The sequence below is a fragment of the Lipotes vexillifer genome, unplaced genomic scaffold (genome assembly GCF_000442215.2).
Source record: "Lipotes vexillifer unplaced genomic scaffold, Lipotes_vexillifer_v1.1 scaffold395, whole genome shotgun sequence".
NCBI lineage: Eukaryota > Metazoa > Chordata > Mammalia > Artiodactyla > Lipotidae > Lipotes > Lipotes vexillifer.
Window position 1 is genome coordinate 9,243,001 of NW_006797390.1, and position 14,019 is coordinate 9,257,019.

General features: G+C 55.5%; 1 protein-coding gene across 1 annotated transcript in view; it reads left to right on the top strand.

The window, feature by feature from the left end:
* The first annotated feature begins 7,949 nt into the window (after nt 1-7,949).
* Nucleotides 7,950-14,019, top strand: part of SLC25A18 (solute carrier family 25 member 18) — an 8,830-nt gene continuing 2,760 nt past the window's right edge. The window contains exons 1-6 of the mRNA XM_007469524.1: nt 7,950-8,047; nt 9,635-9,791; nt 9,920-9,993; nt 11,429-11,551; nt 11,660-11,712; nt 12,354-12,440. Of these exons, the coding sequence (XP_007469586.1) occupies nt 7,950-8,047; nt 9,635-9,791; nt 9,920-9,993; nt 11,429-11,551; nt 11,660-11,712; nt 12,354-12,440 (592 nt within the window). The remainder of the gene's footprint in view (nt 8,048-9,634; nt 9,792-9,919; nt 9,994-11,428; nt 11,552-11,659; nt 11,713-12,353; nt 12,441-14,019) is intronic.

Consider the following 14,019-nt stretch of genomic DNA (forward strand, 5'->3'; position numbering starts at 1 on the left):
CCCCCCCGCGGGCTGGGGGCCTGGAGGCTAGGCGGTGCCCTCCTCCCTCCCGAGTTAGTTGTGCCTCCCAGTTCCTGGGGGGGTGTTTGTTGTTGGGGGAGGGGGAGGAGAGATGAAGAGGAGCCGCTGTCATCAGCCAGCTGGAGGCTTAGGTCACAAAAATTCCTGGCCTGTTTTATCCCTACAAGTAATACCTTTCAGTAGAAATGCTACCACCGATAGTCCCAGTTTCCAGATCCGTTCCCTCAGGTTCATCACGTTCTGGGCCGCGACCTTCACGACCTTCAGTTGTTTGTTGTAACATTATCCCCATTGATATATTGTATATATTTTTGAGACTTCAGTCCTTGTCCTTTTTATTTTATTTATTTATTTATTTATTTTTGGCGGTACGCGGGCCTCTCACTGCTGTGGCCTCTCCCGTCGCGGAGCACAGGCTCCGGACACGCAGGCTCAGCGGCCAGGGCCCACGGACCCAGCCGCTCCGCGGCATGTGGGATCTTCCCGGACCGGGGCACGAACCCGTGTCCCCTGCATCGGCAGGCGGACTCTCAACCACTGCGCCACCAGGGAAGCCCCTCCTTGTCCTTTTTAACTGTGTTCACAGTGCAGTCAGTCCCCCATACAAAACATTTTTCCTATAAAACACTGTGTCAATCACATTTTCTAGTTGAGTAGTTGCATTTCCATATGCTTTTTGAAACCCCCAAAAAATGAACTTTAAAGGGGAAGTTGTTAGTAAACCCCGAATTTGATAGGATGCCAGTCGGAGTGTTTGTCTTGCTTGACTCTCAGTCCCCTCAGCCTGGGCGGGGCCGGGGGCAGGTGGCCAGGACCCTGGCCTGGCCCCCTTTGCATCCTGATGTGTGGACCTGTGTGTGCTCGTATGAATACGTGTAAAGTGGAACCCCTCCTACTGTGACTTGAATTCCTCACCAAATGAAGGCCAGAATGTTCTGACAGTTTTAGCCAGAGATTGACTTTTTAGTAGGAACTTAGCTCTTAGCTGAATGCCTTTTTAGGGTGTTTCCCAGATTTATCTCCTTGGGACCAAAGCAGAGTGTCTTCCACTGGTCAACTCTGTTTCAAAACCTGGTCCATCAGATGGTGTTAATCTGTCCCTGTTTACAGAATCACTGTTTGACATTTACAGTTGTTAAGCCCCATGGGTACCATACCTGTGCTTACTTTAGATTGGAGCGTGAAAAGAAAGCTGGTGGGGAAGATTTAGGGAAAAGGAAGGAAGCCAGCCATGAGTGATCAATGCAGGTTAGTCTCAAAATTCTGACAGAACTTTCCATCTTGTTTTGATTTTTGTTCTTTTGCGGTACGCGGGCCTCTCACCGCTGCGGCCTCTCCCGCTGCGGAGCACAGGCTCCGGACGCGCAGGCTCAGCAGCCACGGCTCACGGGCCCAGCCGCTCCGCGGCATGTGGGATCTTCCCGGACCGGGGCACGAACCCGCGTCCCCTGCATCGGCAAGCGGACCCCCAACCACTGCGCCACCAGGGAAGCCCAGAACTTTCCATTTTGACATTTGGAAACATCCAGAGGTCTTGTTAGACAGTAATGGCTTTTGTCTCTAAACCTATTCCTGTCATTGGGAGGAAAGATGTCTTAATTTTATAAACAAGTGGCACTTCCAGGGTGAGATTAACCCAGGGTCGGGCCCTTGGAGGCGACCTTCACCCTCAAACTTTGTGGAGAGGACTTTGGGAGAAATGCCTCTGGGCTGAGTGTCGGGGCTGAGTGTCCAGGCTGCCGCAGCTCACCCTGTCCCCTCCCCCAACTGCATCCTGGAGATCTGTCTCCTGGCCTCATGGTTTTCCTTTGGGTTTTTAAAAGGGGAACATCTGTGCTCCTGTTTTTGTTCCCTTTCTGCTACCAGGGTTCACTCCTTTAGTTTCCTTAGGCAATTCTAGCAAAAATCTTGAGTGAAAGATGGACGGTGACATACTAGCCAAGGAGGCAGCTGGAAAGTCTCCCGATTTGGCTGTTGTGTTCTGAAGCCCCACCCCCTCTGCATCCCTGATGTGGGTACCAATTCAGGTGCCTTTGAGACGTCTTCCGACTTGGAAAAGCACTGCCCGCTCCTAGCTGCTTGGGTCTGAACCTCATTCCATACAGCAAGTGGCAGGATGGCAGAGCTGTTCTGGCCAATTAAGGCTGGGTGTTATTTTTTAGAGCCTTGCAGTTGGTTCCTTGGAGCGTGTCCACAGCTTTTGCTTTGGGGAAGAATTGAGTCGGCAGGAGGAAGGCAAGGACGTGGCCCAGCCCCAGGAACTAAGATGAAAACAGACACTAACTCGCAGTCACCTTCTCAGTAAGTATTTATTAAATCCCTTCTGTGTGCCTGGCTCTCGCATACTTACTAACAGGACAGAAGGAAATATACGGCTTTGTCTGCAGACTTCACAGTAAAGGGAGAAAAACAGGGCAGAAAGGCTGGACGAGAGCAACATATGAGCAGAACGCAGTGCTGAGCTGCCATGGTGGGTCGGGAGAGATGCCGGCGCAGGGCCAGACCCTGAGGGGCAGGGTCTCAGGCCCTCTCAGGCCTGTTCCATTCGGTCTCCTCTGAGCCCTGTTCTGGCTTGAGTCCCTCTCTCCCCTTTCACCCCAGCTCTGCTCCCGGCCAGGCTGAACTGCAGTGAAGGTGACACAGCGCAGAAAACAGCCTCCGGAAGTGATCCCCAAGGCGCAGGGGTGGAGCTGGCCTTGGGAGGAGTCCTCTGTGTCCCTTGGCCCAGGGAGGGGGCTCCAGTGTGGCTCTGGGCTGCAGCACTGCCCAGGGCTTCGTTAGAAGTGCGGATTCCGGCTTCCTGTCCCAGACCTGAGAAATCACAGTGCGCTGGGCCTCAGCCAACGCCTGTGGGCCTGAGGCAGGGTGCGGAGTGGGTGCGTGTGGCTTCAGGGCTGATGAGCCCCGCCCTCCTGACACCTGCCCCTCGCTCCCACCACCCCCCACCCCGTTCGCCTGTCTCTGCTTCGAGTCCCAAGCGGACCCCCAACCACTGCGCCACCAGGGAAGCCCAGAACTTTCCATTTTGACATTTGGAAACATCCAGAGGTCTTGTTAGACAGTAATGGCTTTTGTCTCTAAACCTATTCCTGTCATTGGGAGGAAAGATGTCTTAATTTTATAAACAAGTGGCACTTCCAGGGTGAGATTAACCCAGGGTCGGGCCCTTGGAGGCGACCTTCACCCTCAAACTTTGTGGAGAGGACTTTGGGAGAAATGCCTCTGGGCTGAGTGTCGGGGCTGAGTGTCCAGGCTGCCGCAGCTCACCCTGTCCCCTCCCCCAACTGCATCCTGGAGATCTGTCTCCTGGCCTCATGGTTTTCCTTTGGGTTTTTAAAAGGGGAACATCTGTGCTCCTGTTTTTGTTCCCTTTCTGCTACCAGGGTTCACTCCTTTAGTTTCCTTAGGCAATTCTAGCAAAAATCTTGAGTGAAAGATGGACGGTGACATACTAGCCAAGGAGGCAGCTGGAAAGTCTCCCGATTTGGCTGTTGTGTTCTGAAGCCCCACCCCCTCTGCATCCCTGATGTGGGTACCAATTCAGGTGCCTTTGAGACGTCTTCCGACTTGGAAAAGCACTGCCCGCTCCTAGCTGCTTGGGTCTGAACCTCATTCCATACAGCAAGTGGCAGGATGGCAGAGCTGTTCTGGCCAATTAAGGCTGGGTGTTATTTTTTAGAGCCTTGCAGTTGGTTCCTTGGAGCGTGTCCACAGCTTTTGCTTTGGGGAAGAATTGAGTCGGCAGGAGGAAGGCAAGGACGTGGCCCAGCCCCAGGAACTAAGATGAAAACAGACACTAACTCGCAGTCACCTTCTCAGTAAGTATTTATTAAATCCCTTCTGTGTGCCTGGCTCTCGCATACTTACTAACAGGACAGAAGGAAATATACGGCTTTGTCTGCAGACTTCACAGTAAAGGGAGAAAAACAGGGCAGAAAGGCTGGACGAGAGCAACATATGAGCAGAACGCAGTGCTGAGCTGCCATGGTGGGTCGGGAGAGATGCCGGCGCAGGGCCAGACCCTGAGGGGCAGGGTCTCAGGCCCTCTCAGGCCTGTTCCATTCGGTCTCCTCTGAGCCCTGTTCTGGCTTGAGTCCCTCTCTCCCCTTTCACCCCAGCTCTGCTCCCGGCCAGGCTGAACTGCAGTGAAGGTGACACAGCGCAGAAAACAGCCTCCGGAAGTGATCCCCAAGGCGCAGGGGTGGAGCTGGCCTTGGGAGGAGTCCTCTGTGTCCCTTGGCCCAGGGAGGGGGCTCCAGTGTGGCTCTGGGCTGCAGCACTGCCCAGGGCTTCGTTAGAAGTGCGGATTCCGGCTTCCTGTCCCAGACCTGAGAAATCACAGTGCGCTGGGCCTCAGCCAACGCCTGTGGGCCTGAGGCAGGGTGCGGAGTGGGTGCGTGTGGCTTCAGGGCTGATGAGCCCCGCCCTCCTGACACCTGCCCCTCGCTCCCACCACCCCCCACCCCGTTCGCCTGTCTCTGCTTCGAGTCCCACCCTTGGACTGGTGGATGCTTTGGGGTCTAAACCCAGCAGACCTGCTGTCCAGTCATTTCTGCCGTCCATCCGTTTACTCCCCGTGGTGTCTCCCGCCGCTGCTGTTGTGATTGATTCAGCAAATTTTAGTGACCTTACGTTCGGCTTTGCAATGCCCTAGACCAATGGTTGCCAATCTAGGCCACCCATTAGGGGTTTAAAAACCTGGATTTAAAAAAAATCAGATGCCTGGGCCCTCCCCACAGAGTTTTTCCCTGGTCTGGGGCGCAGCCTTGGCGTCGGGGTTTTTCAGAGCTCTCCTGGTGACCTTTGTACCGTCAGTATTGCAAACCACTCTCCAAAACTTGCAGCTTCGGTGTGTGCACAGGAATCCTATGAGGGCTCATTAAGATCAGACCCTGGACCCTGGGTTGGAGCGTCCTGAGGTCCATGGGGCTGGACTGTCCTCGCTCCACACACCCCCCCAGCAGGTCCTCTGACCGCACCCACCCCCTCCCCTGGGTCCCCTCCCCGTAAACGTTGCCTCCGTCTCCTCTCTTTACCTTCATCCAAACTCATCCCAGCTCTTCACCTGGCATTTTCCTCGCAGCGTCTGGCTCCTCCTTCCCTTCCTGGAGGTGGGGACTGAGCTGCTGCCTTGGCCGCACCCACTTCGCAGCCGTCCCCTCCTCCGTGGCCCCTGGCAGTGCATCAGCCCCTCCTGGAACGGCCCAGGCCTGTCCCACGGCCCCATCTCACCCCACTCCCACCCCCTCTCCTCTGGACGCCTCCTCCAGACTACCAGGCTTTTTTACCTGTAACCTCACTTGTCACTGCAGCCGACTGGCGCTTCCATCAATTCTGAGATGATGACACCCTTTCCAAATCCCTGTTGGACTTGGACACCCATGTGTCCTGCTGCTGTTTTGTAATTTTTCGTTTGCCAGTGTTTTAAATTCTTCAATTAGTAAACAGTTTGCAGTTGTATTTCCAGACTTTATTTCCTACACCTTGTATATTGTTTATAAAACTCTTTCTCAACCATTTTACTGTAATTCACATTAATGTGGACACCTTCCTCTGCTCCCCAGTGCCCCCCATTCATGTTTAAATGTGATTTTCGACCTTCATTACTCACCTCTTTGTTTTGCTTCTTATTGTAAAATACACATAAATCTTACCATTTTCACCATTGGTAAGTGTGTGCTGCAGTTGCATTGAGCATACTCACATCATCATGCAAGCACTACACCATCCAGCCCCAGAAGTTTTTTATCCCAAACTGAAACTCTGTCCGCATTAAACACTAACCCCCCCCGCCCTTGGTAACCACTTTTACTACTCTGTGTCTGTGATTTTGACTGATCCAGTTTCCTTGGATAAGTGGGATCATGCAGTATCGGTCCTTCTGTGTCTGGCTTATTTCACTGAGCGCAGTGCCCTCACGGTGCATCCGTGTCATAGCAGGTGTCAGAAGCGCCGTCCTTTTCAGTCCAAGTGACACTCCACCGTGTGGATGGACGACATTGTGTTTATGCACCACCCGTCGATGGGTGTTTTGGTTGTTCCCCTTTCTGGCTACTGTGAATAATGCTGCAGTGAACATGGGTGCACAGTTACATGTCCGAGACTCTGCTTTCAAATCTGGGTGCACACCCAGTGGTGAAATTGCTGGGTCATAAGGTAACTCAGGTTTTCTTGTGTCTTTTTTTTAGAAGATGGGGGTAGGAGTTTATTTATTTTTGCTGTGTTGGGTCTTCGTTGCTGTACGAGGGCCTTCTCTAGTTGTGGCGAGCGGGGGCCACTCTTCATCGCGGTGCGCGGGTCTCTCACTATCGCGGCCTCTCCTGTTGCAGAGCACAGGCTCCAGACACGCAGGCTCAGTAGTTGTGGCTCACGGGCCTAGTTGCTCTGCGGCATGTGGGATCCTCCCAGACCAAGTCTGGAACCCGTGTCCTCTGCATTAGCAGGCAGACTCCCAACCACTGCGCCACCAGGGAAGCCCAGGAACTCAGGTTTTAACTTCTCACGGGGCTGCCATCCTGTCTCCCAGGGATGCGGCACCACTTCACGTTCCTGCCCGCAGGGCGCCAGGCCCAGCCAGCAGCTCCGTCTCTGTCTGTAGCATCCTAGCTGCTGTGCGATGGTGTCTCTTCTGTGGCGATGCTTTAAATTCATGCCAGCAGCCAGGCTTTTCTCTCTGCCCCACGTCCTCACCCCCGCAGCCCTCCTGATGCCCCTCCTGCTGGTTGGGGGTTCAGACATGGCATCTGGCCATGCTGCTGCTTCCCAGAAAGCATTCACATCTCTTCCCTCCCACTGCAGGTTCTCCTGCCTCTTCCTGGATTATCGTAATGTCCTTGGCCTTTGCCCTCTGGACCCAACTTCACACCCTGTGTCAGCATCCACTGCCACCAGGAAAGGGAGGGACAGTATCATTAAGTGGACGCCTCGTATGTGCTAGGTGCTGTGCCAGGTTCTCTATATCAGAGTGTGTCTCATAGTTGAGGAAACAGGCACAGAGAAGTTAAGTAACTTGCTTAAGGTCACACAGCTAGTGAGTGGTAAACGAGATCATGCAGCTCATAAGCAGCCCGACTGCAAAGCCTATTCATCCCCGCTGCCCTGCGTGGTCCTCAGCAAGGCTGTGACGTGGAGATGAAACGCACTGAGTGAGATCACTTGGCTAAAGCAGGGGGTGCTGACTTGGGCAACAAGGTCCCCTGCGTCTGGACCCGCAGCCTGACCGCTCGGGAAGCTGGTCTTTAAGACCATCACATTCCTCCCTAAAGCTTTCCAGCCCCTGAGTTGGAAGAATCCTTAGGGCAGCACCGAGTTCCCAGCTCAGCTGTGATGTTCTTGAAAGTGCAGGGACCTTGCAGACCAACCTGCAGCGCCCTCTCCCCCTAAAGGGACAGAAGGTATCCGTGCGGAGAGGCCAGCACATCACTGGAACAGGCCTGCAGGCCGCTGCTGTTCGTCCTCCTCCCTGACCTCCAGGCCCCTGGAGAGGTGGGGCTGCACGCCCCCCCCCCGGCCCCCGCCCCTGAGTAATAGCCTCTGGGGCTTCGTTCAAGCCCTCCTGTTGGAGAAACAGGAGAGGAGATGACTCGGGGTGAAGGGGCTGCTGTAGGCAAGTGGAGGTCTCACAAAGCAGTCGTCCCACAGCGGGCAGGGATCTGGCCTCCATCGAGGGAGTAGAGAGGCAGAAGCTCTGGCTGAAGGTGGGTGACTGACTGTCCATGTCGAGCTTAGAGTGAGGAGGAAAGGAGCCGCTTCTGGCAGACAGGAGGCTGCGGCACGGCCTTGTCTCCTTTGCTGCACGGGCACTGTACGCGTGGGGAAGTGCAGTGCCCTGGGGCCTGCGGCACCAGGGCTCCAATCCTGGAGGCCTCCAGTAGGTGATCAGGGCCTCGCATACTTGGGGAGCCAAGGGCCGTGGGAGGGGGCACAGGATGGGGCTCGGGGCACTCCTCAAGACCGAGCATCTGGATGGGATGCCAGCCGCAGACTGTGGCTGGAGCCCTGGGCTGGGCCTGTACCTGGGTGTCAGGTGGGCCCACAGAGGCCAAGGTTGGAGCAGCTGAAAGGGCCAACGCGGGGAACAGAGGCCCAAAGGACCTCCGTCCCATCAGGGGGACAGTGAGTGGGGGGCTCAAGGGTAGCAGGGTGTGGGGGTGCCGTAAGGTGGACCCCGGGCAGGGGCAGGGTCCTGTGAGCAGCAGGTTGGGTGCCGGGCAGAGGCCGGGAGCTGGCCTCTGGGCAGCATTTCTACCCATGAAGAGGGGCTTGTTTCCCCCCAGCCTACTGTGGACCAGTAATTTTGTGAAATACAGCAAAAATGGATTACTAGAAAAATAGAATTTAAAAAATAAAAGCGCACACCTTTATCGTTAGATTCTAAAACATGAAATTACTCAAGGTGCCATAAAGGTTTCTCAACACTGACCCAGTTTCTGTTGGAGTCCCCGCCCAGCATGTGCGTGGCCCTGTTTTTCAGAGGAAGCGTGAAGGTATAGACTGCTTGGCTTTGGGGACGGGAGGGAGAGGCCACCGGGGTCTGGGGGTTGGTTGTTGAGTGGCAGGGAATGACCAGAAGGCAGGGAGGATGCTGATGGGGGAGCCGGGCAGCTCAGACAGGCGGTGTGCAGAGGGAGGGGTGTCCTGGGGCACTGGGATCCAGCAACACAGGTCCCAGGAGGCTGGGGGGCCTCGCAAGTCAAAGGGGTGAAAGATTCTCGTGAGGGAGGCGCCCACACCCGGGTGGCCTTGTCCCTGCAGTGCACACTGAGCCCCTGGGTGCCTCAGGCCTGCTTTCTGGAAGAATTGCCCTTGCCTGGGGCCAGGGAGGGGGGGGGGCCTGCTTTTGTTCTCAGCTGAGTACCCCCTGCACACGGCAGGCATCCAACAAGCTCTGGTAGAGCGGCAGGCACTCGGGCCTCAGTCGCTCTGGGCTGAGCATCTGTGGGATGTGACTCCAGGGCAGCCCTGGCTGCCAGTTTTCTTTCTGCTGACTGTTGACAGTCCACTCACCACCCACAAACCTTGCCTTCACAGCTCGAGGGCGATGCCAGGCCATAGTGCCTGGCATGTGGCCGGGGGCATGGGCCCATCGTCTGGTGGAAGGGCACTTGCGGCTCCACTGGCCCTGGGATCCGGGTGCCCTTGGTTTTTCCAGCTTCTTCTAGGTACCTCTGTTCCAGTGGCCAGAGAACCACAATTTATAAACGAGTAATTTAGTTCCACAAACAGCAGGGGATACGGCTGCAAGATTCTCAATTATTTGAATGTCTGGATTCCGACAGAAAGGGTTTTCCGTGCGGCCAGTTGTTTCCTGCAGCTGGAATTAAACACGTCCTCTCCACAGCTTAGCAAGTGTCTGGAAGAACAGCCAGGACACTAATCTGGCCTTCGGGCTCCTAAGGCTCCAGTCCTGGCGCCAGCCACCTCCTCTCCCCAACTCCAGGCCCGGGTCTGCAGTTGGCAGATGCTCAGTCCCTTTGCTGATGTCGGGGATGATTAAGGCTCTTGGGCCGGAGCACTGCAAACCAGTGCTAATAACCTCGTTTACTGAGGGATCCTGAGGGCAGGGATCGAGCATCCCCCCCGTCAGTCTCCTCCAGCCCTGTTCCTCCCACAGACCCAGTTTCCCGTGTTGCCAGCGCTCAGACCCGGTGCCTGCAGCCTCCCTGTCCCGGCTCCGACCCGCGCGCCCCGCCCACCTTCCCCTGCGGCCTGGATCCTCTCCGTCCGCCCTCACCTCTGACCTTCGCCATCTGCTCTCCACGCAGCGGCCGGTGGTCCCGTCACCTTGAGACTCAGCACTCTTCAGTGGACTCTTTCAGAAGAAAAGCCGAAGGCAAGAGGCCTCAGGAGGTCAGGCCTCAGCCCCGCCACCTCCGTGACTCAGTGTCCCTGCTTGCAGGGACGGCGCCTGCCTCGCTGGATGCTCTTCCTGGACACCCGCAGCCCTTGCCCTCACGCCCTCTGGGGCCTCAGGTCTCCATTTCCCCATCCCGGAGTCTCCGTCCGCCTTCCCTGCTGCGTCTTTCTGGGCAGAGGCAGGTCACTGGCTGTCCCCCAGGATTTGCTTCGGCTTCCGCCTGTCTCCTCCTTCACGTGTGGCTCCTGATAACCAGGGTTCTCACCCGGACCTGGGGCACCCAGTGCCTGGCACTCAGTCCATTTTTCCTGAAAGGGTCAATACACACCAAGAGAGATGTTGATCTCTTTTCTTCCCCCAAACAAAATCGCTGGAGACACTTGAGCCGTGTCGGCTGCCCGGAAACGAGGACGGGCCGCCCTTCCAGACGCCGGGACTCCCCTCTCAGCGCCAGCATCCTCACCCCCTTTCCTCTGACCTTGATCCCAAGGCCCAAGAGGTGCAGGAAGAGAGCGGACTGAGCACGTGGGCAGCTGGCGCGGGTTCCCAGTCGACCGACCTCCCTCTGTCTGCACTGGAGCCGCGGCCCTGGGAACTTCCCGACGATCTCCGACCAGGATTTGAGGTGAACGGCTTCCCCTCCCGGTCCCAAGGGAGAGCATCTGTCCCCCGGTGCCCTGGACTCCTTGGAACTGGTAATTGTTGGCCCTGCATCTTCTCAGGCTGCAAAACTTAAGTCACAGTCTGTTTGTTGCCTCAGTTTCTGGCTTGTTTATCAAGGTCCACTCCTGAGAAAAACATCCTGTTATCCTCTCTCAGGTAATCTACCTCCAAGGATCTGCCTCTGCCTGAGACAGAGGGACTCTGTGCTAGGTTCCGAGCAGCCTTGTTTTCCATTTTCAGCCTCCCAAACTCAAGGACGAGGGACCTCACGATGTATATAGTGTGACTTTCTTTCCTTTTGGCCACAATCAGATCATCTCAAGCTCTAACCCTGGTTCTCTTCCTTACAAGAAGCGTGTGTTCTTATTGTTGATTGTGGCTCTCATTTACCAAACACATAACCTCTTTATCCTCACAAACCCTGGAGTGAGGCCAGCCTCACCTGGGGGACTGGGGGGTGAGAGATCACAGGCAGGTGACTGCTTGAAGCAAATAGCACGGCCAGGATTCACACTCAGTCCTGACCTTAAGCTGGAAATAAAACTGCTTGAAAAATCATTTGAAAGCTTTTACACGTGGTTCCAGGGTGGGGACCAGCCAGAGAGAGCCTGGAGGCAGCCCTGAAGGAGCTGAACCCCCTGGGTGCGGAGCTGGCCTCCCTCCCAGAAGCCCCCGCCCAGCCTCCTGGCTCCCTGTGGGGCTGGGGGAGGTGCTTTCACCCTGCAGGGTTGGTTGGGCTGAGGAGAGGAGCCTCTGAACACCTGTGGGGCAGGGGCTGGGGAGCCTCTCCTGCCTGTTCCCCGCTCCGTCCTGCCCTCCGTCCCCTGATCCCATCCTGGCTGTATGGCCAGCCTCCCCCACTGTGCCCACCCCCGACCCCGGGCCTAGTGTCACAGCAACACTCATCAACGGAGACGTGCCAGGGCTCCTGAGGGTGACCCGTGTGTTCCCCGTCGACTTGGCGGAGGCTCGGCTACAGAACCAGCGTGGACAGGAAATCTACAAAGGAATGTATGTTGGGGGCCAGGGGTGCGTCGGGGTGCGGGGTCCAGCAGGCCTGGGCACGGCGGGGCGGCTGCCTGCTCACCCTGACCGTGCTGGCCTCTGCCTCCCCGGCAGTGGGTTGCCAGGGAAGACAGCTCGGGGGGAGGGCTTCCTGGGCGTGAACCAAGGCGGGCTCCTCAGGGCCCGGGTTGGCACAGACTTGGGGGGCTTGACCTTGCTTCTGCGAGGGGAGCGGGAACACATTTGCATGTGGTGAGGCGCGGGGGCCTCGTCCTGGCACCACTGTGGCGGTGGAGGCCAGTGAGCCTCACCTTCTCTGCTCCCTCCACCCCAGAGCCGGGACAGCTGCAGAGGGAGGGGCTCTTCCCCGGCACCACCTCCCGCTGGCCCCGCCCCCGCAGTGTCCCCAGCCAGGGCTGCACACCGTGGCTGTCGAGCCTTGCGAGATGGACACGAGGCTGGATTGAGAGGGGCTGATGCGGCAGTGGCCCCGAGCGTAAAGGCGAAGCCCTGGGACCCACACGGCTGCCAGCCCTGCCCCGCAGGACCTCGCCATCAGGCTGAATTTGGGGAACTGGTCACTTGTCGGGGGGCGGGTGGCACGAACAAGACACAGGTGACTTGTGGGAAGTGCACGAAGGAGCCGTTGGGCACACGCAGTCCTAGCGGGGCAGCAGAAAAGAAAGGGCGTTTCTGTGAAATAGGCAAAGGAGCCCCCCGACTCCCAGGGGCCTCATCCCGGAAGCTCACTGGCTGGGCGAGGGGTCCCTATGGCTGCAGACGCCCCACCCTCGCGGTTTCCTTCCAGGAGCTGCGGTGAACCTGACCGCGGTCACCCCAGAGAAGGCCATCAAGCTGGCGGCCAGTGACTTCTGGCAGCAGCTCCTGGAGGAAGGGTGCATCGCGCTCTTTTCTGGAAGGTGGCGGGAGCGGGTGGCGACCGCGCGTTGGCTCACCAGTCAGCAAGTGTGTAAATATGCATAGGTGGCTGAGCGCTGGTGTGGTTTGGCAGATGGAAAGTGATTTCTAACCTGGAAAGACAGGCCGTATACAATCTATATGCTCCGTCATCAACCAGCAGACGAATTTTTTTTTTTAATAAATTATTTATTTTTGGCTGCGTTGGGTCTTTGTTGCTGCACGTGGGCTTTCTCTAGTTGCGGCGAGCAGGGGCTGCTCTGGGCTACTCTTCGTCGCGGTGCACGGGCTTCTCACTGCGGTGGCTTCGCAGACGAATTCTGTTTTCAGTTTTATCGAGGGCAACTGATGTTCAGCGCTGGGTACCTTTAAGGTGTTCAGCCTGACGACCTGACATCCATCCATATACTGCAAAATGATGTTAGTTAACACCCATCGGCTCACAGAGTTAACAAAAATGTTTTTTTTTTTTTAAGAGTTCTTTTATTTTATACAATATTTATTTATTTATTTGCGCTGGGTCTTAGTTGCGGCATGCCGGCTCCTTAGTTGTAGCTTGCATGTGGGCTCTAGTTCCCTGAGCAGGGATCAAACCCGGGCCCCCTGCATTGGCAGCACAGAGTCTTAACCATTGGACCACCAGGGAAGTCCCCTTTTGTTTTTTACAAAGATGTGTTTCTTGTGATGAGAACTCCTGGGATCTGCTCTCTTAGCAAACCCTCACATACACAGCGGTGTCGTTAACTCCAGTCACCGTACTGTGCATCATGTCCCCAGGGCGCAGTGACCTTGTAACTGCAGCTCTGCACCGTTTCACCCAGTTCACTCAGTCCCCGTCTTCTGCCTCTGGGAACCGCAAATCCAAACTCTTCTATGAGTTTGCATTTTTATAGATTCCATGCATGAGGGAGATCATGTAGTATTTGTCTCTTTCTGTGTGATTTATCTCACTTAGTGTAATGCCCTCAAGGTCCATCCAAGTTGTCGCACATGACAAGAATTCCTTTTTTTTAAATGGCTGAGTAGTATTCCATTGGATGTAATAAATAGATAGATATACACCACGTCTTCTTTATTCATTCGTCCATCCATGGACACTTTGGTTGCTGCCACGTCTTGGCTACTGTATATAATGCTGCTGTGAACGCAGGGGTGCGTAAGTCTTTTTGAATTACTGTTTTTGTTTTCTTTGGGAAAATACCCAACTTAAACTCCCACCAGCAGTGCACGAGGGCTCCCTTTTCTCCATGTCCTCACCAACTTTTGGTATTTGTTGTCTTTGGTGATGGCCAGTCTAACTGGTGTGAGGTGGTACAGCTTTAGAGGTTTTGATTCGCATTTCCCTGACGATTAATTACACTGAGCATTTTTTCACTTATCTGTTGGCCATTTGAATATCTTCTTCAGAAAATGTCCATTCATGTCCTTTGCCCATTTTTAAATTGGATTGTTTGGGATTTTTTTTGCTATTGAGTTGTATGAGTTCTTTGTATGTTTTGGATATTAGCCCCTCATCAGGTATATTTTTGCAATTATTTCCCCCCCCCCCCCATTCA